This window comes from Mauremys mutica, chromosome 7, assembly GCF_020497125.1.
Source record: "Mauremys mutica isolate MM-2020 ecotype Southern chromosome 7, ASM2049712v1, whole genome shotgun sequence".
NCBI lineage: Eukaryota > Metazoa > Chordata > Testudines > Geoemydidae > Mauremys > Mauremys mutica.
Window position 1 is genome coordinate 58,740,727 of NC_059078.1, and position 25,494 is coordinate 58,766,220.

Sequence of the window (25,494 nt, forward strand, 5' to 3'; positions counted from 1 at the left end):
TACAGGATACTCAGGACAGCAATCTAGGTGCTGTCCCACAGATATACTCAGATAAGGACAGACTGGGAGATGGGCCCAGGAAACACAGCAGAACAACTGGCAGAGGCGGGATAACGGGCCAGCTATTGCAAGACCCGTGACAGGCTTGGCCAAGCTGCCAGCGCAGAAACATTCATGCTGGTTCCAAGGCATCGCCGAGTGCATTTTCCATACAGCTGCAGGTAGATTGTAAGACTAGAGCACGGCTTGGCTCCCAAGCGCACAGCTCAGGTGGCTGCAGGCACTTGGTCCTTGGCGTTACCTCCATACCACACCCTCAGGGTGGGGAACAGGCAGGCCCAGTCACATCTGAAGCTTGGTTTCCTTTATGAAGTGTATTGTTCCCTTTAAAAAGCACTAGCTTTAAGGCCACTGGGCTGGCCCTTGAGCCGTATTGAGCTAGCCGCTCTCTCACACGATTCTCCTCCCCCTGCAGACTGGAGCTCCTGCCTCCATCTCTATGCTCTGCATCTTCCTCAGTCATCCCTACGTCAAGCGTGTGCGACTGGCCTCACAGACCACGAGGCCTCGCAAATAGGGGAGGATGGGAGCGTTGCCTGAAAACCCAGCGGAGGAGTGTGCAACATGGCAGGGAGGGAAGAGTTGGCTGAAGAGCGAGGCAGGACGTGCAGAGACATGTCGGGAGGCAGCAGGGGCTTGTACAGCAGCGGGAGAGACCCCCAATTGTGCTGGCTTTGAGTAAGACCCGACTAAAGCTACAGCCGCCTCTGCCTTGAAGGAGGCGCTCCTCACACAGACCAAACACCACTGCTCAGGGGAAAGAAGACAGTTTATTAAAAAATAAGTTAGCACCAACACAGCCTAGAGCACCAAGGGAAGCAGTCAGAACATCTGCCCAAGAAATTTAAAACAAAGACCAATTTTTAAACTACCTTTAGGGTGCCCTCCCCTGCCCAAAGTTGGCTGCCCCGCTGCACCTGAAGGAGTCCTGAGTTCAAGGCCTCGCTAATGGAGCAAGGGAGAAACGGTGACTACCCCAGACAAAGCGCCACTCCTGCCCCCTTATGCCTCACCGCAGACCCTAGCAAGCCAGAAGGGTAACACCAGCATCTAAACCATCGCGCATAAAAGAAGGGAGCAACCCCACATTCCTCCCCGGAAACCTACCCACTCGTGTCCCGCCTCAATGCTCCCACAGTCCTGGCCAAATGCATCCACCCGCACCTTGATCCATGTCCCCACCCACGCGTGCTGTACACAGAGGCACACACTGGCTTTTGCGCCGCTTTCCCCCTGTTCCCAGCCACACGAGCAGCAACCAGACCACTGGACAAGCTTGAGTCTCTACGTGCTCCTGGGCGGTGTGTGCGCTCACACTGGAGTCTGTTTCACGCCCTGAGCACACCATGCACTACTGCGCCTTCTTCCCCTCCAGGAGATGGCCATTCAGACACTTGCCGTTCAGATGCATGGGACTGGCACTCTTTCCCCGGTACCACACAATGGCTTTGTACAGGGCATAGGCAACACAGGCCAGACAGAGAAGGAAGAGAGCAAGGATATCCAGGCAGAAGTACTCGTAGAAGGAGAGGTCGTAGACAGCTGGACGAAGGTACGGCACCCCGTCGTGGCGGAGGACGTACTCCAGCCAGTACACCGTGCGGTTCAGAGCATGCATAGGCGTGTCTCGGTGCAGGGCTGAGATCTGCTTGGCTGCTTTATTGTAGCTGCAAGAGGGGAAGCGAAAAAAGTAAGTCACCCGCTGTTGTTTCACAGTCAGTCACGTCTCTGGGTAGAACAGCCCCTTCTGACTCATGACGGGCCCGAAGCCTACAAGCCTCATCTCTCACCTCTCATGAGCAGGCTCTAGATCTGTTCCCCAGGTCCCTACAATCACCGTCACTGATAGTTTTACTCGTTAGCCCTGCAGAGCCGATGCAGCTATGGCCATGCCAGCCAGAGTCTGTTCTACCTCACGCATCATGAGCGGAGCGGTCAGCTAAATTCTAGTGACAGAATCTTTGTAACAGGCATCACCGTCAAAGGCTTGAAGGACCCAGCTGGATTCTCACATCCTAGGGGGAGCAGGCAGGTGGCAGAGGCCCTTTTCTGACTCTGGGCCTGATCCTGCATAGTGCCAAGCACCCTGACGTCAACAGCAGTTGAGAGTACTTAGTAATTTAAGGGAGCGGGCCATATGACAGCACTTCAAACACAGGATCCTGCCAAGTCCTCTCAGGAACATTCTAGCCAGTATCACCCAGAAGTCACTTGCTGGCCGAAGGGTCTTAAAAAGCAGGTGAAGTATAGTATCTAGTAGATACAAGCCCTAGCACTGTCTGTGCTTACTAGTCTCCGCATAAAGGTAGTTTGGGCACGACCAAGCAGATAGCAAGGTGAGGACTTAGGTGGACCCGATAACATGCTGCTATTGAGAAGGGAGGCGTTTTGAACAGCAGCATCTCAGGGAGCATTCCAAGGGAAACCCAGATAAAACCAGATCAGTCTCCCCTTCACCATAAAGATGGGCAGACGTGGTTTTGGCTGCTGCTGGCATCAGTTTTAAAAATCAGAAGGCACTGGAGCGTCCAGGCAAGTGAGCGACGCACCTGGTGGAACCACTGCTTAAGCCAATTGTTATGGGCTTCCAAAAGGAGGATGCAACCAACTGTTCATCTGCTCCACTTTAACTCAACAGCTCCATCACTCAGAGAGCCTCACCTGGGGTTGGAGAGAATAGTGACTATGGCCTGGTAAAGGTCCTCTTCGCTTACTCGGCTCCAGTCCATGAGAATTCCCATCCCTTTTGCCTGAACTCTTGTCATGATGTCGAACTGGTCCCCATAGAAAGGGAACCCCACAACTGGCACCCCGTGATAAATTGCTTCGAATATGCCATTCATCCCGCAGTGGCTGATGAAGGCTTTCACGTTGGAATGACCTACAGAAAAGCAAGAAATGGTGACCCCCCTGCAGATGCCCCAGTTTGCTCAGGCCTTCTCCATACTAACACTCACTGTACCTGTACAGATTTGGGAGAAACAGGGCATGTCTTGGGGATAGGAGGAGGGTGTAGAACCCTGAGGGACCCCACCATCTCCTGCCATGACACACGGCTGACCAGATAGCAAGTATGAAAAATCAGGACAGAGGGTGGGGGGTAACAGGTGCCAATATAAGACAAAGCCCCAAATATTGGGACTATCCCTATAAAAATCAGGCATCTGGTCACCCTACATGACATTGAGCTGGTCAGACCCTGAAGGAGCAGAAGGGGCAGAGGTTGGTTTCACTAGATAAGGAAGCGATTGCTTCCTGATCAGACATGCTCTGGATGACACACACTACAGTGGCATTTTCTTTGCTTTGGTTGTGAGCAAAACCCTGAATTACGGTATTTCTCTCCCTGTCTTTACCGAGCAGGTCGTTCTGGGGCAGCCACTCCATCATCAGCGTATTCTCACCCAGGTTATTTGGCTTCTGACCAAAGTATCTGCCAGAAAAAACAGAGAAGGGAAACCAAGAGAAAATAGACTGAGCTGGAATCACCCTTGGAAACCCAATTCCCCATCAAACTACATCCAGAGATAAAGGCGCCCACTCACCTCCACACGACCCTTTGAGGAAGGCGTGCAAATGCCCCAGCCATCTTCTCCACCAAGTCGCTTGGGAGCGCTCGGATCCCAATGCCAAAGGAAACGACGACAACACCGGCATTCGCAGCTTCCACCCAGTGGCGAAGGCCCTGCAGGTGAACACACATAGCTGTGCCTCACAGCCTGTCCTCCAGAGGGTTTGGACACCCCACCACTACCATGGGAAAGCCTCCCTGCAGAGGGGGAAGCTTCACCCATCAGTACCTGTAGAACTTCAGCTTTCATGGACACAATCTGGCTAGAAAGAACACCTTCCCCACTGAACCCAGCACAAGGTGGTCTCATTGAGCTGGCAAACAGTTCTAGAGTGTTTTCAGATCATAGCTTTGCCAGGAAAGAGCAAAGTTACCTGGGCTCTGGTCAGCCTCTCAGCTGGTGTTGGGAACTATCAAGAGAGCCAGTTTCATGATGCTGCTTTGGAAAGCTCTGAGCAGCAGGAGCGGGGACTGGGGTCACTAACCGGTGAGGAGGACCCCAAAAATACAGGCCCAGGCCTGGATAGGAGTGGAGACTTGTCCTCTTCTAGAAACCAGGCAGGTCTGGAAGGGATGTGAGGAGAACTGGGCACCTTCTCCATCCCAGCATCAGAAAGGAGCCCCTGAAGCAGGGCCTAGGGACAGCACTTGACAAATCCCAGCAACGCCCCTCTCCCAGCAGCTGCGGATCTCAGGGTCTCATTAGGATTTTGCTGATGGGACGCGCCCATCCTTGTCTTTAGTTAGTACCCACCGCTGGCTAATTGATTTAGTCCTTCAGGCCCAGATCCTCAAAAGGTATTTAGTCTCCTAACCTCCACTGGTTTTCAGGCTCTGGGCCCCAGTTACTAGGTGTAGGCAGCGGTGCTGGAACTACAGGTGCTGCCGCACCCCTGGCTTGACGTAGTAACAACAAACACCAAATACACGATTTTCATCATTGGCACCCCCACTATAAAAATTCTCCCAGCACTCCTGGGTGTAGGTAGGTTTTCCAGGCTGCCAAAAGGCTCTGTGTGCACACATGCACGCACACACGCCTGACTCTCTTTAGCAAAGGGAATTTAGCCAGCTGGCTCATTATGGAGCTGCAGTAGCAAACATAGGGAACCAGTTTTCCCTTATCAGATCCCAATTCTTGGACTGATCCCAATTCTTATCTCCACCTCCTTGACCCCTCAGGTTTCCCATGGCTCTTCTCCTAACATAGGAGGATTTCAGGGGAAGGTTTTCAAAACTACTTCAAGGAAGGGGATGTCCAATTCCCATCAAGCACCTTTGAAAAATCTCTCTCTAACCTCCAACTTCCTTGAAAACAAATGTTGACAAGGCCTTAGTTAATATGTGCAGGGAAATTTCCCCCCCCCCTTCCATTTTTCAAAAAAACCAAAAGAATGGGGTATGAGGGAAGATTCAAGGTGGGAAAAAGCAACTTCATCTAGAAACTGCAAATCTTGCATTTGCCCTCAAAAAGGCCTATTGTCAGAGTATGATGTGTCAGCAAGTGAAAGGGTCTATTCCAGAGTTATTCTCATACAGTATCTGACCCTTTAAGACCTCTTGGCAAGTGCTGGTTGGGTTTTTAACCCTTTCTTGACAGCGTGGGTCATTCTGTGAGCAAGAAAGTCAGAGATTAAATTAAATGATTGGAGAGTCTCTTGAATGTCAAGGAAAGATTTTCTTCTGGAGGTGCAACTGTCTGTAAAACCTTTATTTTTAAAGAAACAGGAAATTCTGGTGCCCTACCTCTACTTGTGCTACATTGATGACATCATCATCAAATGGACCCACGGAAAGGAGGCCCTTGAAGAAATCCACCTGGATTTCAACAATTTTCACCCCACCATCAACCTCAGCCTGAACCAGTCCACACAAGAGATCCACTTCCTGGACACTACAGTGCAAGTAAGTGATGGTCACATAAACACCACCCTATATCGGAAACCTACTGACTGCTATACTTACCTACATGCCTCCAGCTTCCATCCAGGAGGCATCACACAATCCACCCACTCACCGAGATTGTCATTTAACACAAATACTAATCCACATTTCCAGCACAGACCACAAACGTTCAGCTACCTGAGGGTGGAAGGATAGCTCAGTGGTTTGAGCATTGGCCTGCTAAACCCAGGGTTGAGAGTTCAATCCTTGAGGGGCCCATTTAGGGATCTGGGGCAAAAATCTGTCTGGACATTGGTCCTGCTTTGAGCAGGGGGGTGGACCTAGATGACCTCCTGAGGTCCCTTCCATCCCTGATATTCTATGATTCTACCTTAAATACAAGAAGGATATAATAACCAGAGCTACTGGAATTGCTTCCATACTGGGACATCAAGGTTTGGGCCCCAGCTCAAAATGAAAATATCTTAATCTACATGCAGGTCTACAAATGCCTTCCTCTCCCCAGCCCTAGCATCCTACAACGCAAACAGCTGAACCACCAATTATCTCACTTCTTAACCCTCTGAGTACAGCATCTCACAGCCAGTATTCCACTACAGGCCAAGTCTTGCAAGATGCTGGGCATATGGCTGATCCAGAATAGAATGTTTAAGCATACCAGTAATCCCATGGAAGGCAATTGGACAACTCATATTTAAAGGTAAGCATGTGCTTAAGTGCTTTGCTGGATTTGGCTCAGCACCTGGCAGGATTGGTCCCAGGCCTCATCCACCTTCTGATATATACGTGGGGTGTTCCGAACTGTATCTGTAGCCTCCTCACATTACTCAGGCACCATGAGGAAGGGTGGTTACCCACAGGGGCAGAGTCAAGGATAGTTGTGGAACTTTTATTCCAAAGTTCTCAACTTAAGAAGAGTGTTGCACCCAGAGGTGAAAGTAAGCTGGTGCGCCATACCGGGGTATCCCGGCTTCCGCAGCCAGCAATTTAAAGGGCCTGGGGCTCCCAGCAGCAGCTGGAGCCCCAGGCCCTTTAAATTGCCACCAGAGGCCCGCTGCTGGAGCCCTGGGGTAGCGGCAGCAGGGTTCCGGGGGTTATTTAAAGGGCCAGGGCTCCTGCTGCATCTACTGCCCTGGGCCCTTTAAATAGCCACCGGAGCCCCGCCGCCACTACCCCAGGGCTCCGGGGCTATTTAAAGGGCTGGGGCGGTAGAAGCAGGGGAGTCCTGGGCCCTTTAAATAGCCCCCAGAGCCCTGGAGTAGCAGTGGCAGCCGTGGGCTCAAGCAGCGGTTTAAAGGGCCCAGGGCAGTAGCGGCGGCCGACCCTTGGGGCCTTTAAACAGCTGCTGGAGCTCCCAGCTGCTGCTGCTACTCTGGCGGGGGAGGGCACTTACCAGTACAGGGCGGGCTGGCTCTGACCCCCCCCATCCCTGCCCCTTCCGCCCGAGGCCCCGCCCCTCCTGGGGGCCAGAGCCGGCCCCAACCCAGCCCCGTACTGGTAAAGTCCCTATTTCTACTTTCACCCCCAGTTGCACCTAACATTCTACTACTCATGATTTCATTGATATTTATCGACAATCTTAACCAAGCCTGTCATCGGAGGCTGGCATTTTGTCTCAGTTTCAATCCATTGGCTGGACGTGGGGACCCTCCTGGCAAGTCAGGCCACCTTAGCCTGTTCTCGCTGAAGATTTCCAGCACTCCTCCAAGTAGCAGAGCTCCACCAGGGGTAGCAGCTATGGGAACTCTAGTGTAGTCAGGGTTCCTGACACTCAATTCCAATTGCAGGGAAGTGTCACATCTGTATAACCCCACGGAAGAGAACAGGATTAACACAGGGGAAACTGAGGAGCAAAGTCTGGCCTCCAGAATCTAGTACTGGTGATGCTACATAGGAACAGCCATACGGGGTCAGACCCATCACCCATCTAGCCCAGCATCTTCCGACGGTGGCTGGTGACAGATGCTGGGAGAATCGAGGGAACAGGATTAAAAGGAAAACCTGGGGAAGCTTCAAAGACTGGTGAAGCAATAGGACAACAGAGAGGAGACTGCTCAGTTGAAAGCCCCTAAGTCGTCAATACTGGGCTTTTCCCAGGTTGGTATAGGGACTATCATTGCCAGTGCAGAACACCCCAGCACTGTCAGATGGAGGCAGCGTTACAGGCTCCCGACATGGGATGGGGGACCCAAAACTGCATTCCACCTACTCCTCACCCCCAATACACACACTTGTGAACTGCAGAGAGTTACCGTACAGGTTTCACAGCCTGTGGCACAATTTGTGAAGCTCAAGGGTGCTGATCAGGTCCCTCAAGGGAAGAGACACCCTGGACTGATCTCTGATCACAGCCCTTAGATGCCCTGACCAGGACCAGAAAAGTTAACTTCAGAACTCTAAAGCCAGCAGCCCCTGTAAGCAGCCCCTCCTCCTGTACTTACCACAGGAAGGGGCTTTTCAGGCTCAGCGAGGATTCCCCCAGTGAAAATGACATGGGGGAGCGTGGGCCTGGGAAAGTCTAGCACCACATCGTTGCACAGGAAGAAGAGGCTGGTCCCATAGACAAGCTCCAGCATGGACTTCTGCGGCTCCACCCCGTGTTTCTGCATGAGGCGGTCGAACTTGGGCAGGATGACCAGCTTGGTGGCGATGCGAGTGATCACGTAGACCAGGAGATTCCAAGTCCGGCCCACCAGCCCCATCCTGTCCGTCATCAGGGAGTTGAACTCGGGGACATAGGCGACGGGGGAAGTGGCGCCGATCTCAGCCGGGTACCAGAAGCCGGTGGAGATCACGGCGTATTTGACGCCAAGGAGGTGGGCCAGAATGAATCCACACATCTCGTTGGGGTCTATCAAGAACAAGTCAAAGCCCTCACCCTGGAGCTGCTGCAGGAGGGCTGCATCCCCCAGCACTAGATCACAGTTTTCCAAGTACTTTTCCAGGAAGGAGAAGATCTCCAGGGAGGTCTTCTTCCCCTGGAAGACACGCTTTATCTTCTCCTGCACCCAGGCGTCCGCACTCTCCATGCTGAAGATCCCCCTGTATGTTTGCACTCGGAGGCCTGGCAGGAAGGGCTCGGATTCCCGACCTTCGTGGAGGAGAAGCGTGGCGTTGTGACCCCGGTCGTTCAGTGCCTCTGCCACCCGCATGAAGACCCGGAGGTGGCTGTCAAAGATGATGGTGGGCATCACCAGCACTTTGGCACCATGGCAACAGTCCAGACTGAAAGCGGTTGCCATGAGGAGGACAGCAATGGGGTGCGGCAGGAGCTTCATCTCCATCGCTGCAGAGAGAGAAATGGGCAGTTACTGACCAACTTGTGCTGTAGGCCCTAGACACTGTCTCTGTGGGCTGTGGAGAAGGGAAGGTGCCCTGTGTGGTCACCACCTACTGATGGAGACTTTCCACAGGCAGGGTCACATGTTTAATACAACTCAGGCTTCTCCATGCATCATTTTCCCCTCCTCCTCCTCATCTGTTTCTGTGTTCTGTAGTTTCCCCACAAGGAGGTCCTAAGTGGATTTCCCCTGCCTCTTCCCCCACCACTACTTTTTAAAGCCTGGGGCTGCTCTGGAAAAGCAGCACTTTCCCTCACAGCAGACCAGCTCCCTGGGTGTGTCTGATAAGTCTTTACCGCTGTTTACACATGGGCAGAGCCAGTGCAGCTTGGTAAGGAAGCTGGATTCTACCCCTGCTTATGTACCTACAGCAGGTCTGTTTGTGAAGCTCCAATCTGTGATGTCCGCGCAAGCCTGCTGAAAGAACAGCAGGCTCAGAGAGGCTGCGCCGACGGCACAGTTTGGCCTGCAACTCCTTTATTACTCCTTCTCTCATGTGAGAGAGAAGCACTCGGCTCTCCCCTCAGATCCAGGTTACATGTTGCAGGGCCGGCGACTACTACTCAACCGAACAAGGCTGAGACAGAACAAGTGTTCAGCCTGTTTCCCAGAGAGGAGCTGCACTCTTGAAGGAGAGAGCACTAAGCAGTGAGACTCCAACTGTGGCGAGGTTGCAAGATTGTGGCCTGACCAGACCTGCTCACGAGGCAACTGGGCCTCAGCACAGTTTGAACATCTGAGGAGCCACACAGCAGCTTCTCCTGTGGCCATAGGAACACCAAAAGAGGGTGTACAGGATTGTACAGCTGGCTGGAGAAAGGGGAAAGCCAGATGTGGAAGGAGCAGCAGAAGGGGCCCACAGGACTTGCAGGGGTGGGAGGGAAGTGGGATGGGGAGGATTCACAAAGTCGTGACAGCATTCCTAAAGACACCCCCCTCCCCCAGGGAACGCCTTCATATTGCTACATAATTCCCCATTGGAAGCAAAGTTCAACACAGCGCCACTGCACAAATCCAGGGGCATCACCACATCACTGGAAACCAATGTGCCTCAAAACACGAGGCCTTGGCCAGAGCTCACGGGAAAGAGGACCCTAGCTGGGAACATTCATAAGCAAGTAACTGTCCTGAGGCAGATCCAGCACAGAGGCTTGGGAGGAACATGCCCTCAGAGATGTTACAAACAGAATAGAAATGACAGAATTTTTGACTGTTTAGATTCCTGCCCTCATTCACACCCACCAAACCCCATGGAAATCAGTGGAGCTGCAGGGTCGTGACAGAGCAGAAGTTGGCCTAAGATCTTATCCAGGCCTCACACACTAACTTGATCAACCCCCTCTCTCCTTCCCCCCCACCCCAAAAAGAGGACAACAAACAAGCCCTTGCTAAATGCAACTCTGGTGCCGCCAGAGTTGCAGGACGTGTGCTGAAAAGGGAATGCAGCCCAGAGAGGTGAAGGGGATGTGGGGATGGGAAATTCTCTTGCCAATGTTCCCTGGCCGATTTCCGTCAGCAACACATGACTACAGCCCACTTCAGAGAGCCTCGGCACCTGCTTGCCAGGACCCTTCCCAGGCACCATGACACACAGATGCAAGTGGGGGGGAATTATCATGACCCCACTCTGGAAAGCGCGAGGGGAGGAGAGCAGAGGCGGGGGAGACAGCTGTGGTGACTGCATTGGGGAAAATTAAATGTTTGCTTGGAGGAGGGGGAAGGAAGAGGATTAGGTTGGGAGTGGGGCTCACGGCAGGTCCACACAGCCGGGAAGGTGCAGATACTAAAGGGGATCTTGGATAGGCACACGGTAAAGGCAGAGGATGGGGGTTGTACCACGGAGCTTTGCAAGAGTCTGAAAGGAGACATCCCCACACCACGTCCTACTCCCCCGCTTACCTGCGTCTTACTGAATGAAAGGGGCTCTTCTCTCCTGGCAGAGCTGCAGAAAAGAGAACAATCGACAGTCAGCAAAATGACAGGGCAGCCTCTCCTCACCCAGGAAATGAAGCCAGCCCGATCCTCAACTCACTGGGCTACCGCATCCCATCCAGAGCCCCGATTTCCCTAGGGAACACTGTGGGAAGGAGGATTGGTCGGCCAAGGAGTAATGTCAATTTTGCCAAGTCAGTGCAAGGCTCCTTCCAGCTTGCCACGCAGAAGAGAACATACAAGCACTGGGGATACTTTTTGGGAAGACTCTGCAGACACTAGGGTTGGGGAGGGAGGTTTGATTAGAGGGGAGGGTGTGTGAATGTGAGCTTGCGGAGCCTGGGCTGGACAAGCGTCTTGGAGAACATGCAGGGAGGGCTGGGAGAGGGAGTGGGTTTTCTGAGAGCGTGTATGGGGATAACAGGTCAAAAGGGGAGTATAACTTGAGAAGGAGACTTGAGTGATGTGAGTTGCCATGTAAATCAAGGAAATGAAAGATGTGGTTTTTAGACACACTGATACTCCTCTGTCTGCTTTGTCTCCTGAGATAGCTTTGTAAGGCAGGGACAAACAGCCTTGTACAGCCCCGAGTAGAAGGGAGCCCTGATCTCTGGGTGACCCAAATAAATAAGCTTTTGGTGTGAGTGTCAGAGCAGGGGGCTGTTGCTGACCCAGGGGCCTTGCAGGTGGTGCTGGTGTCCCCTCTTTGGGGGATCAATCCCTAGCAGTGGAGGGAGCAGCCTCCAGACCCAGGACTCTGCCATCTCTCCACAGGCCCTTCAGCAAGGCATGATGGGATCTACGGGAATCCTCCCCTTCTCCCTGAGTTGGCCCCACGTCTTCCACCCCCCTCACAACTGACTCAACTCTGCCCTGCCAAAACTCCGCACTCCCCAGGTGCTCCAGAATGGGCTCTGGCTTGGGAACTGGCTGCAGCCCACAGTGCGAGTGGGACTAGGTTTAGAACATGAAGAAAGAGGCACGTCTTAGTCCAGGCTTCCTGCTAACTGCATCTATGGAACCCCTTCTATCTGTACCATGCACGTCACCGCACCATCCGAGCACCTGACAACCAGTCCCCCGCCTCCCGATCCTCGCTCTGCAGGCTGGGTGGTCATATTTGACAAGTTCAGCACTGGGAGCCTCGGGTGGGGGTGTCAGAGGGGAGGGATCTGGTGGGGGGTGGGAAAGAGAGCCCAGCCCCTTTTTGGATTGACGAGCTGGATGCTCTACAGCAAAGGGCTGGGGGAGGATATGGGAAAGGGTCACATGCCACTTTCTCCCCAGTTCGAGTCTCTTCTCCCGGTCCAGTTATGTTTGCCCCATACACCCTTTTATTTTCCCTCCACTCCTCTCTCCCAGCCTAGCCCTCTCCAGGCCCAGATCCCACATACACCCAGCTCAGGCAATCCCCTCCCCCTCTACAAGACTAAGACACCCCATGAGCTCAGTCCCATCCTGCCCCCTCCCAGCACCCCACTGGCCCTGGAGGTGCAGGAGTAGAGGGACCGTAGCTAGCTCTGCTAATCCAGATTAACCCCACTGCGGCCTGGATTCTGAGCCTGCTGCCTGCACGGACTTCTGGTGGAGCAGCTGCCCGCCCCCTGTGGGCAGTCAGGTGTATCGCAGCCATTGGAGCTGCAAGGAGTTCCTTAATGGCAGCAGATGGTACTGCACCCTGCACACTAGAACCATTACAGATGAGAGCTGTGTGGCTCGAAAGCTTGTCTCTATCACCAACAGAAGCTGCTCTAATAAAAAAAAAATAGTACCTCACCTTCCTTGTCTTTCAGTCTATAGTGAGGCTGGTACCGGGGGGCACTATTGGGGGGCCCAACGCATCAGTCCAGGTCTGTACTGTATCTAGGCCAGTAATAACAGATTCCAACAGGGAATGCAAGGGAAAAGGAGGAGGCCACTGTGACTTCATGAGAGATTGCTTTCAATAAGATAATTAAAACAAATCTATATGGGAAACAGGAAAAAAAACCCATACAAAACACCTCGCTAAGGCTTGCGGGAAAAAGAGCAGAAAAAGCAGAATGAGTTAGAGCGCCAAAATGAGTAATATGAAGGGCTCACCATTCATAGTAACTGGGAGGAATTCTTTGGCCTATGTTATGCAGGACATCAGTCTAGACAACCTTCTTGGTCCCTTCTGGCTGTAAGATCTTTGAATCTATAATACTGTCAATGCCTGTCCTGCCTCCCTATATGAGGTTACAGGTGGAAGAGGGTACTTCTCAGTGTATAGGATAATAACTAAAACCCCATACCCTAAGATGATAAACTGTAAAATCTGAGCTACACAGATTGACAAATCCCCCCCCCCCCCCCCAACAGGTCACAATGTAAAACTGCTTTTGTTTCTTTGTGGAATTTTACCACCTCAGGACTAAGCCTTGTTGCGTACCTGGGATGCCGGCAACATTCCAACACCAAATCAACTGGTTGCTCCAGGGATATGTAGGAAAATCTCTCTCATCATTGTTATTGTACAGTCCTGATTGGAGGTGTCACTTGGAGCATACAGCATCGGTCTGAAAATGTGTTTGACCATCAAGTTTATACTAGACAGCTCAGACAGAGTATGGGGAGGACCACAGCAGAGATTAGAAGATTAAACCCAGCTGTGTCAAAGATAAAGGCAGCAGGAGAGGTTGTCCAGAGGTCAGATTTTTATTGGGAGTAGAAACTATTACCAGGAGGTTTTGTTTACCTCTCTATTTTCCTATATTCGCTAAATCTCTGACCATTAGGCTTTGTCTACACAGGAAAATTATAGCAATTTATCTTAATATTAATTTAGAAACAGTCAGTCAGTATATCCATAAAAGGGGGCTGCACCATCTTATTTCATCCTAATATTGGTTTAGCTTAAATTAAAAAATTTAAAGGAACAAGGTAATCTAGACATGGGGATATTATTACATTTGAGACACTTTCCCCCTCCTCCCCCCGCCTCTCCCAGTGCGAAGAAATCCATAAAATCATAGGACGGAAGGGATTCCCAATAGGTCATCTAGTCCAGTCCCCTACACTGAGGCAGGACTAAGTATTATCTAGACCATCTGTGACAGGTGTTTGTCTAACCTGTTCTTAAAAACCTCCAATGATGGAGATTCAACCACCTCCCTAGGTAATTTGTTCCAGTGCTTAACTACTCCGACAGGAAGTTTTTCCTAATGTCCAACCTAAATCTCCCTTGCTGCAATTTAAGTCCATTACTTCTTGTCCGGTCCTCAGTACATAAGGAGAACAATTTTTCTCCCTCCTCTTTATAACAACCTTTTCTGTACTTGCCCTCCCTCAGTCTTCTCTTCTCCAGACTAAACAAATCCAATTTTTTCCAACCTGTTTTCTAGACCTTTAATCATTTTTATTTCTCTTCTCTGAACTTTCTCCAATTTGTTCCCATCTTTCCCAAAATGTGAGGTCCACAACTGAACATAGTACTCCAGTTGAAGCCTTATCAATGCTGAGTAGAGTGGAAGAATTACTTCTCGTGTCTTTCTTTCTCACAACACTCCCGCTGATGCATCCCAGAATGATGATCAAATTGAAAACCTGTTTTGGTCAGCCAAGATTTTATTAAGCCTTTTGAAGTGCAGCTCTGCACCAGCAGAATGGAGAAAAGGAACAGCCTATCCAAGAATAAGCAGAAAAGTGAACTACAAAGCAAAATAAAGCCCCTTTAGATTTTTGATACAGAACAAGTTTTTTTCCGGCTGCTTTCAAATCAGGTTTTGGCTTCTCTGTTACATTGCACAGATTCCAAGAAAGATTGGAGAATTTGGCCATGCCAGTTCTCACCAAGTGAGGGGAGCGCATAGGCAGACAGATTGCTTCATTGGCATTGAAGCCTGTTGGCAGAGTTCACATTTCTGACACTTGGTCAGGAGGAGAGCTCTTAGGAGAAGATTCCCTATACCCATTCCCTCTAAAAGTACTGTTGGGGAAAGAGCCTCTCTCAACTCTAGTTCTCCAGAGGGCTCTCTAGCAAAAAGAAGGAATTCCAGAGACTTTATATACCGGATCTGTCTGAGGTTTGACAAATACACCCAGAAGAATATTTCACACACCAGATGTAGGCTTGAGCCCTTTCCTGCTCCTTCAAAACAAAAAAATAAAAAAAAATAAAAAAAATTTAAAAATCCCCCCCCCCAATGCATTTACCTATAAAGGCTTCAGAAGAGCAGAATTCCTAAATGCAGAGAAGGTGGGAGTTAATTCCTTTCTTTCTCTAGGGCGCCCGGGATGTGACCCTTTAAATATTGCACCCGCCCATGCACTTTAAATGTCTCGTTCCTCAGCATCAAGAATCCCTTCTGTGCTCTGTGTGGATGAAAGGCGTTGAAGCACTGCTGCAGCCTGCTGTCTTTCCAAATCTTCCCCAGAGCAGGAAGGAATAGATCTCCCCTTTTGGTTTCCTTATTTAAATGGTGGGCCAAGTGATGCAGCACAGCTGTAGCTCACCTGAAGCCAGAAGGAAAGAGAGGACTTGTCTCAAGGATGCCAGAGGCTCTTACCTGGGTGGTAAATTAGTGTTCGCTTCTTCTCCCTAGTTTGATCCAGAAAGAGTGACTGCAGCTGCTTTCAGCAGCTTGCTAATAACAGGCTTCGGCTACTGGACTGGTTGTGGTGTAGCAGCACCCTTAAGAAAGTCACAAGTGCGGCTACCGCGAGTTTGCAGAAACTGAAGCAATATGGGTAATTCTGCTGTATAACAGGCAAAAGGCTAATATTTCCACTTCAGACAGGCACTTCTGGAACTAAGAGGAAAAGCCTCCAGGACAAGATACCGTACAGAGCACATTCTCAGGCAGGAAAGACTAACCCACGTTCATTTTTTGAACAAATGTTTTGATATTTCGGTGGACTTCATCGCCACTGGTTCCAGGCCATCGTTTTACAAGGCTGGCTTAGTCACCCAGTCAGTGACACTACCTTTACGAGACTCTTGTGTGAGACTCGAACCCACGCTCCTGTAGCATTCTACACAAACCACTCCAGCAAAGGTCTATAGCAAAGCAAGGCTAGATTTACCCTAGCAGCAGGGGGAGAGATTTTAAACACAAAACTGTCACGGATATAGTCATTTTCTTATGCATAACAGAAAAAAAAAATGAAGTACTAGAGAGACTCTCTAACACAATATTCCAGAAGGTCACTCTGTGTGTCATTCTAAAGCCTAAAATGTCTGTAGAACCAATGTGAAGGGATGGAAGCAACTACAAGCATGGTTGAGAGTTCTTTTTATTCAGAATATGACCAGTTTCAATCATCACTGGGTTTCACAGTCTACCACCATCCAATTTTCAGGTTCTCATCTGCTTTTACTTGACAAATTATATGCATGTGGTGTACAGCTACAGTAAGGCATGCTTGTACCTAGACCAGGGGTGGGCAAACTTTTTGGGGCAAGGGCCACATCTGGGTGAGGAAATTGTATGCAGGGCGGGTGGAGTGTGGAGGAAGGGGCTCAGGACAAGGGATTGGGGCAGAGAAGGGGTGCAGAGTGTAAGAGGGGGCTCAGGGAAGGGGGTTGGGGTACAGGAGGGATACGGAGTGCAGGATGGGGCTCAGGGCAGGGAGTTGGGGTGCACGGGGTGCAGCAGGGAGCTCAGGGCAGGTGGTTGGAATGCACAGGAGTGCAGAAAGGGGCTCAGGGCAGGGAGTTGGGTGCAGGAGGGGTGCGAGGTACAGGCAGAGGGCTTAGGGCAGGAAGTTGCGGGGCGGGAGGCAGGAGGGTTTGAGCTCCAGCCCGGTGCCGCTTACCTAAAGTGGCTCCGGGGTGGCAGTGGTGCACACCAGGGCCAGGGCAGGCTCCCTGCATGCCTGCCCTGTCCCCACGCCACTCCAGGAAGTGCTGCGGCCCCTGGGGGGGGGGGGGGAAAGAGGGCTCTGCGTGCGCACATGGAGCCCTTTGCCTCCCGGCCCGGGGGCTGTTTCTGAGAGCAGCGCCGGGCCCGCAGCACCACCAGGGGTAATCCCGCAGGCCGGATCCAAAGCCCTGAAGGGCCGGATCCGGCCCGCGGGCCTTAGTTTGCCCATCCCTGACCTAGACCATTGTGATATCAGAGGTACGTCAAACATTCACCACCCTTACTCTCGACAGCAAATTTGCATGCAACGGTTTCACTGGCTGTATGAGGGATAGTGCCACACCCGTGCACCCAACTGCAATCTGCACAAGTCTTACAGCACACACACCTAGATACAAATCAACAGCCGCCCATCCCCCACCACAACCTGCATACACAACTCCAAACACATAAGGGTGTGTGCTGCAGTGAAGGGCCTTATTTGCCACCCACACAAATCCATACAACTCTCCCAGCACAACACAACCACACACAAATCAACACACCCACACACCACCACACATCACTCCAAAGCCTAGAATGCCTGTAGAGTCAGTGTGAGGTGATGGAAACTGCTACAAGCATGAATGAAAGCACTTTTTATTTAGAGTATCATCAGGTTTAATCATTCAGGGATTTGCAGTCTGATACTGTCCAGTTTTATGTGCTCAGACATTTTTGGCTTTTTCTTTTAAAAAAAAACAACAACAACAACACATGACTTTACAAATTACACCTGGTCCCAAACAAACAAGAAAGGGATAAATGACCAATCAGCTGAGATACTGGACTCAGAGACAAAAAGGTCTAGAAAGACAGGAAGGGACAAAAGCCTTGAAAACACACCTCTTGATAGAGAGCAAGTTAACAGAATACTTGGAAGTTCACACATCCAAGGAACGGGCTCAGCTGAAATGTATGCTAGGATAGTAAAGGTGTTTAAGAACTTAAATTACTGGATTACTAACAATATTTTGTTTTTAGAATCCATAAAGAACTAAGGAGATACCAGAATGTCCAGCTTCAGCAAAGGAAAGAAGCAATCCTACTAATTACTGCCCTGTAATTACAGCTTCTTTCTGTAGTAACAGTGTATTTAAAAAAAGTAATTAAACATCCTACAAGGTTATGAAACCATGAGTAGGAAGCACTGAGGATTTATAAAGAATAATACTTGCCAGACAAACTTGATTGCTCTTGACAGAACATTACAACATTAGGGCAGCAGTAGACATAGCTGAATTTTAGTAAAGTAGTTAATACAATGTCTCAGAAAGACTTGTTCAAATTAGCTCACCAGTCTTGAAAACTGGCTGAACTACCATAAACAAAGGTTAATGAGAAATGGTTAGAAAAGGGAGCCACTGTTCAGGGGATACCCTATGGATGATAAATCCTAATCTTATTTAGTAGAGCTGAGTCAATTACAGAAGAACGTTGGTGAATATCTGTTGAAATTCATAGAATCATAGAATATCAGGATTGGAAGGGACCTCAGGAGGTCTCTAATCCAACCTCCTGCTCAAAGGAGGACCAATCCCCAACTAAATCATCCCAGCCAGGGCTTTGTCAAACCGGGCCTTAAAAACCTCTAAGGAAGGAGATTCCACCACCTCCCTAGGTAACCCATTCCAGTGCTTCACCACCCTCCTAGTGAAAAAGTTTTTCCTAATAGCCAACCTAAACCTCCCCCACTGCAACTTGAGACCATTACTCCTTGTTCTGTCATCTGCTACCACTGAAAATAGTCTAGATCAGGGCCAGTACAACCATTTAGGCGACCTAGGCGGTCGCATAGGGCGCTAGGATTTGGGGGGCGGCATTTTCTTAGGCAGGGAGCGCGGCGGCCCGATCTTCGGCCACCCCGGTCGCTGCCGGCATTTAGGCGGAGGGAGCTGGGGCAGGAGAGCATGGGGAGGGACGCCTGCAGCAAGTAAGGGGGGGTGTGTGGCACGCAGGGGAACTCCCCGCCCCAGCTCACCCCTGCCCCACCTCCTCCCCGAGCACGCCGTGGCTGCTTCACTTAGCTTAGGCGCCGCAAGCCTGGGAGGCAGGAGAAGTGAAGCAGCCACGGCGTGCTCGGGGAGGAGGTGAAGCAGGGGTGAGCTGCTTCACTTCCATCAGTAAGTGGTGAGCTGGGGCGGGGGAGGGGGTGCCTCAGGGCGGAGGGTGGGAGCTGCCATGGAGGGGTGGGGGGCTCAGGGACGGGGGAGGGCGCAAGGTGGAAGTTTCGCCTAGGGCGCGAAACATTCTTGCACCGGTCCTGGTCTAGATCTATCCTCTTTGGAACCCTCTTTCAAGTAGTTGAAGGCTGCTATCAAATCCCCCCTCATTCTTCTCTTCTGCAGACTAAATAATCCCAGTTCCCTCAGCCTCTCATAAATCATGTGCTACAGCCCCCTAATCCTTTTTGTTGCCCTCCGCTGGACTCTCCAATTTTTCCACATCCTCCTTCTGGCGTGGGGCCCAAAACTGGACACAGTACTCCAGATGAGGCCCCACCAATGCCAAATAGAGGAGAATGATCACATCCCTCAGTCTGCTGGCAATGCTCCTACTCATACAGCCCAAAATGCCATTAGCCTTCTTGGCAACGAGGGTACACTGTAGACTCATATATTCAGCTTCTTGTCCACTATAACCCCTAGGTCCTTTTCTGCAGAACTGCTGCCGAGCCATTCGGTCCCTAGTCTGTAGCAGTGCATGGGATTCTTCCATCCTAAGTGCAGGACTCTGCACTTGTCCTTGTTGAACTTCATCAGATTTCTTTTGGCCCAATCTTCTAATTTGTCTAGGTCCCTCTGTATGCTATCCCTACCCTCCAGCATGTCTACCACCAGTGATTTCCCCAGGAATTGAAATTAGGGGGGGTGTTCGAATTTACAGCGGGGGTGTCAGGACCAATGAGATATATAAAAGAGATATGAATAAAGTAAATGTTTTGTTAGGATTATGCAAATTTAACATAAGAATAATGCAAGTTACACCGAAACACATAACAGGTCTAGATTTCTAAAAAAATATACATTTAAAAAAAAGTATTTAATTTAAATTGACTTTTGAAAAGTAAGCCATCATGGGGTAAGAGGAAAGTCTTCTCATGGATCAGTAACCAGTTGAAAGATGGGAAACAAAGGATAGGAATAAATTATCAGTTTTCAGAATGGAGAGAGATAAATAGTGGTATCCCTGAGGGGTCGGTACTGGGACCAGTGCTGTTCAACATATTCATAAATGATCTGGAAAAATGGGTAAACAGTGAGGTGGCAAAATTTGCAGATGATACAAAACTATTCAAGATAGTTAAGTCCCAGGCAGACTGCGAAGATCTACAAAGGGATCTCATAAAACTGGGTAACTGGGCAACAAAATGGCAAATTAAATTAATGCTGATAAATGCAAAGTAATGCACATTGGAAAGCAATCTCAACTATACATACAAAATGATGGCATCTGAATTAGCTGTTAACACTCAAGGAAGAGATCTTGGAGTCATTGTGGATAGATCTCTGAAAACATCCACTCCATCTGCAGCAACAGTCACAAAAGCAAACAATGTTGGGAATCATTAAGAAAAGGATAGATAATAAGACAGAAAATATCATATTGCCTCTATATAAATCCATGGTACGTGCACACCTTGAATAGTGTGTGTAGATCTGGTCACCCATCCTAAAAAATATATATTGGAATTGGAAAAGGTACAGAGATGGGCAACTAAAATGATGAGGGGTATGAAACAGGAGGAGAGATTAAAGTGACTGGGAATTTTCAGCTTAGAAAGGAGATGACTAATGGGGATATGATAGAGGTCTACAAAATCTTGACTGGTGCGAAGAAAGTGAATAAGGAAATTTTATTTAATCCTTCACATAACACAAGAACTAGCAGTCACCCAATGAAATTAATAGGCAACAGATTTAAAAAAAACAAAAGGAAGTATTTCTTCACACAACATAAAGTCAACCTGTGGAACTCTTTGCCAGGGGATGCTGTGAAGACCAAAACTATAACAGGATTTTAAAAAGAACTAGATAAATTCCTGGAGAACAGGTCCATCTGTGGCTATTAGCCAGGATGAGAGGGATGCAATGCCATGCTTGAGTGTCCCTAGCCTGTTTGCCAGAAGCTGGGAATGGGCAACAGGGGATGGATCACTTGATGATTCCCCGTTCTATTCATTCCCTCTGAAGCACCTGGCCTTGACCACTGTTGTAAGACAGGGTACTGGGCTATATGGACCATGGGTCTGACCCAATATGACCATTCTTATGTAAAAATTAATTATAATAAAAATGTTTAGTACAGAAACTCCCCAACATAATAACCTCCCAAGATAGCAACAATGTGAGATAACAACCTTGGCAAATACTGCATTTTAAAAAAAAACAGGAGTACTTGTGGCACCTTAAAGACTAACAAATTTATTTTAGCATGAGCTTTCGTGAGCTAAAGCTCACTTCTTCGGATGCATAGAATGGAACACACAGACAGGAGATATTTATACATACAGAGAACATGAAAAGGTGGAAGTATGCATACCAACAGGCAGAGTCTAATCAATTGAGATGAGCTATCGTTAGCAGGAGGAAAAAAAACTTTTTGAAGTGATAATTAAGATGGCCCATAGAAGGTGTGAGGAGAACTTAACATAGGGAAATAGATTCAATTGGTGTAATGACCCAACCATTCCCAGTCTTTGTTTAGACCACAGTTAATAGTATCTAGTTTGCATATTAATTCAAGTTCAGCAGTCTCTCTTTGGAGTCTGTTTTTGAAGTTTTTTTGTTGCAAAATTGCCACCTTCAAGTCTGTCACTGAGTGGTTAGAAAGGTTGAAGTGTTGAAGTGACATCAGGAATCATAACATTCAAAAACCAGTGGGAGAACACTTCAACCATTCTGGAGCAAAGTGACTAAAATATAGTCCAACAAACAAATGTTTATTTAACATGCCCCTCACTTTTCCCTCCACCACACTCCACTCACTGGTATTGTCCTTAGTCAGTGGAAACTCAGAGTTCAGAGGTGCTTTCACGTGAGTACACCTTCCAGGTGGGGAACAAAAAGGCACAGTTCGCTCTGGCCACAGCTGTTCGTTGTACCACCGTTCACTCCACCACTCTGTTGCCAATGGCCCTGCACAGTCACCTTCTGCTGTCACCTACCACTGTGACCTCTGCGAGTTGGTCTCTTGAGGTTCCACCAGCTCTCAGTGATTTCAGCTGAGCTCTCAGTGCAGGAACCTCGCTGCTAGTGCAGTCTGGGCTGTCCCTTACACAAAAACACTGTACCCACAGGAACACTGTCCCCACAACAGGACTAAGCACTTAGACCTGATTGTCAGTGATTTCAGCTGCAGTGGTCACTTAACAGAACAAAAGACTATCTATGGAGCCTAATCAGCTCTGTCTTTAAACAGTGGAGAGGGACAGGTCCCCACCCTCTCTCTTGATGCCTTCAAATCATCACAGACTAAGTACAGTTCTACTGCCCTTTACTCATACAATAAGAGCAACATTTCATCCCCCCTTCCCCCACATTCAAGTGGTTTGTAACCCAACCCCAGCCAAAATCTATCACTTGGACAACACAGCTCTGTTTGCTGGATACCTAGGTAGATTAGGTGTGAATGTAAATATAATCTGGCCCTGAAGCCTTAGCCCCCAGCTCATCACTAGCTGTCAGGGAGAACTCATTTAGACTTTGCTTACAAATCATCATTTGAAATTATTAGGTTGGCCAACATCAACTAAATGAATGCACTGACATCATAAAAAACAGCTGTATAAGGAAGCAAGGAAGCTAGTCTATGTTCATACTTTTCAAATCTATTATACTTTTTCAGATATACAGTGTATGATAAAATGTGTAAGCTTTTAAAGTGTGTATTAATGTTTCAGTTTAAATTCAGATTTCCAAACAATCACTAAATTGTTATGTAACTAGCTCACAAAACTGGGGGGGGGGGGAAATTCAGGAGGGGTGTAAGGAAATCACTGTCTACCACTCCTCTCAGTTTAGTGTCATCTGCAAACTTGCTGAGAGTGCAGTCCATGCCATCCTCCAGATCATCAATGAAGATACTGAACAAAAGCCCCTGAGGCTCCGCTCCATATCGCCTGCCAACTAGACATGAAGCCATTGATCACTATGGTCTATGGGTTTGGGTCCTGCAAAGACTCATGCACATGTTTAGTTCCACTGAAGTTAATGAGACTACTCCCAGGCACAAATCTTTGCAGACTCAAGGCCTAGATGAGTTTCAGTCTGAATGTTAACAGTATTTTTCTGGTTACTTTTTACTACTATTAATGTACAGGATGTTAAATTTAGTGCACGAGTATTTGTCACAGGAGAGCCTCATTGGGACATTCATAAGCGATGGCAAACACCACAACAAAGGTTGTGAATTTTAGAATTAAATTCACAACTAAAGTTTACACACAGCTAGTTAGGCAAGGAGTCCACACAGAGGGTATGGCTACACTTACAAATCTGCAGCGCTGGTAGTTGCAGCGCTGGTCATCCAGCTGTGAAGGGCCAGCGCTGGTGTGTGGCCACACTCACAGCTACCAGCGCTGCAGGGTGGCCACATTTGTAGCATTTGCAGCGCTGTTGGGAGTGATGAATTATGGGCAGCTATCCCAGCATTCAAGTGGCAGCAACGTGCTTTTCAAAAGAGGGGTGTGTGGGGTAGTGTGACAGGGACGGGGGGGGGGGGGGGAGAGAGTGGATTTTTGGAATCGACACTGTGCAAAATCAGAAAATTTTCCCACCCCCTTACTGTTAACTGCAAACAACCTGCATCCAACATACTCCCTTCCCCCCCTCTGCCCCCTCCCCCCGTTTCTCTCAAGCAAAGCAAACACTCAACCCCTGCAGGGGTTATCTCATTTCATTGTTGACAGTAGTTACAGATTAATGACAGCAAACAGGAGCTATGTTTGAAGCAGCTCCCGGGTGCGGTGCACAGAGCCCGGAGCTCCGAATTGACAACAAAACAAAGAGAGGCTGCATAACAAAACAAAGGGAATAATTTAGTTAAAAGCATTCTGGGATACTCCTTATACCCTGGAGGCCAATAACAGCGCTGGTGAGTGTCCACACTTGATGACCAGCGCTGCAGAACCAGCGCTGCAACCCTTATACCCCAAGCAGACCTGGGTGTACGGCCAGCGCTGCAGCCAGGGAGTTGCAGTGCTGGTTGTGCCCTGCAAGTGTGGACAGGGTGTAATTGCAGCGCTGGAAAGCCTCTACCAGCGCTGCAACTTGCAAGTGTAGCCAAGCCCAGAGAAGAGAAACAACTCTGCCTACTTTATCCCTCTAGGTTCTTAAACCACACCCGGCTCCACACTATCTGCGTACCTATTTATGTAACCAGCCAAGGGTGAGAACATTTCTAATCATATATTTGATTATAAACCTGGCACTTCACACCAAGAAGAATTAATTGCAGAAGTTGGTGAATACTCTTGATTAGCCAATATGAGAATTTCACAACACCTCTGCAGAAAGACTTGCAAAGGGAAAACAGGGCCAAGTTTACCAAGTTATTCAGCAGGAATTTGCCCAGATTTATTTAAACATCTTGATTAACACAGAGGAGGCAGTCACCAGCGGGAAAGGAGACATTTGCGGATGAAACAAAAGGCCAAATCCCCTTTCCGTGCACTAGCAGGCAATGAGATGGGGATAGGGAGCTGCTTCCCGCCCGTCTGCAGCAGCCGGGTAAGATTCCAGGCTAGTAAAACAGGACCAGCTACTGTACTGGTTGGTTCACTGCAGTAGCCAAAGAGCACAGCTTGCTAGCTAAGGGTAGCATGTATGTGGAGGTCCCGTTTCTCGGGCAATGCTGCCAAAGGCACTCTGCCAACACTGGGAACACCACTGACTGAATTACTTTACATGGGCTCTGAGGAGCGCGAGCCGTTTGCAAATTCAGCTGTAGCTCATCCAGCGCACACCTCGCCCACGTGCTCCGAGCTGGCTACTACCCTCCAGCCCGCTCCAGGAGCTGGGCTTCCCTTCCAAAACCTGGAGCGCTCTGAGGTCGCGTCCAGAGCCGGGGCGATCCCAGCCCTAGGGCCGCGATTAGCCAAGCGGTCGGATCACGATCCCCGCTTTGATGGGCCGGGGTGGAGCCCACTAGCCTGTTCGGACCCCCGGGAGGCTGGCGCAGAGCGAGGCACAGGGCGATCGGGGACGGGGGGGGGGGAGACTAGAGATGGAGAAACGGCCCCCCAACACCGGCCCAGAGAGAAGATCCCCCCCGGCCCGGCCACACACCAGCCCGCAGCGCCTCTCACCCACCTGTGCGTCTCCAAAGGCGGCCGCCTCCCTCCACCCAGCCGCGGCAGGTGCAGCAGCGGGGAGGCGCGCAGCGATGCGGCGGCTACTACTAGCATTGGCCTCCCCCTCCGGCCCCTTTCAGCCCGGCCGGCCGGAGCCCGCCTCTCAGCCCACACGCCCGGCTCCCATTGGCAAGCGGAGCGGCTCGGCCTCCCCGCGCCCCGGAATCCCCGCACACCGCCCTGCCGCAGGCCCCCAGCTGGGAGCCTCCCGCCCGCGGGCCTCGCTAGGGGGCGGCCAGGGGCTCCCGGGGATGCAGCGCCGGCGAGGGCAGGCGGGACGGGACTGGGAGGCGGCACCTGCCTCAGCGCCTCGGGCACTAGCTCGGCAGGAAGGGGGAGCCAGGCGCAGCCCCTAGGGCCAGGGGTGTGTTACGATCGCCCAGCGCCTGCGCCCTTTGGAAGAGAAGAAGGGCAGGTCTTGCGCAGCCCTTTGCCCACCAGGAGGAGGAAACGGCGGCGCTGGAGTTT

At 50.0% G+C, this 25,494-nt stretch overlaps 1 protein-coding gene and 1 long non-coding RNA gene across 4 annotated transcripts; one reads left to right on the forward strand and one right to left on the reverse strand.

Moving 5' to 3' along the window:
• Window positions 1-823: 823 nt before the first annotated feature.
• LOC123374048 (2-hydroxyacylsphingosine 1-beta-galactosyltransferase-like) lies at window positions 824-25,419 on the reverse strand. Of its 3 annotated transcripts, XM_045023467.1 has the most exons (8): window positions 24,986-25,002; window positions 13,223-13,349; window positions 10,777-10,819; window positions 7,978-8,822; window positions 3,606-3,745; window positions 3,417-3,493; window positions 2,722-2,941; window positions 824-1,727 (listed from the first exon to the last, which is right to left on the reverse strand). In XM_045023467.1, exons 4-8 carry the CDS (start codon window positions 8,818-8,820, stop codon window positions 1,412-1,414), a joined length of 1,596 nt encoding a protein of 531 aa, XP_044879402.1. In that variant the 5' UTR covers window positions 8,821-8,822; window positions 10,777-10,819; window positions 13,223-13,349; window positions 24,986-25,002; the 3' UTR covers window positions 824-1,411. The 3 variants fall into 3 exon arrangements, with proteins under 3 accessions (XP_044879402.1, XP_044879401.1, XP_044879399.1); XM_045023466.1 differs by lacking the exons at window positions 13,223-13,349; window positions 24,986-25,002 and adding an exon at window positions 25,328-25,419; XM_045023464.1 differs by lacking the exon at window positions 13,223-13,349 and having other exon boundaries at window positions 24,986-25,084.
• Window positions 5,483-8,542, forward strand: LOC123374049. The gene is made up of 3 exons (XR_006580989.1): window positions 5,483-5,536; window positions 6,136-6,236; window positions 7,324-8,542. It is a non-coding gene; the product is annotated as an uncharacterized LOC123374049 (long non-coding RNA).
• Window positions 25,420-25,494: the final 75 nt, after the last annotated feature.

Excerpts from the sequence above, each read along its gene's own strand:
- LOC123374048 (XM_045023466.1), bottom strand. The coding sequence starts at position 8,820 with ATGGAGATGAAGCTCCTGCCGCACCCCATTGCTGTCCTCCTCATGGCA. Across the intron at positions 3,746-7,977 it reads CTGAAAAGCCCCTTCCTGTG|GGCCTTCGCCACTGGGTGGA; the intron begins GTAAGTACAGGA and ends GTTCACCTGCAG. Across the intron at positions 1,728-2,721 it reads ACTATTCTCTCCAACCCCAG|CTACAATAAAGCAGCCAAGC; the intron begins GTGAGGCTCTCT and ends CCCCTCTTGCAG.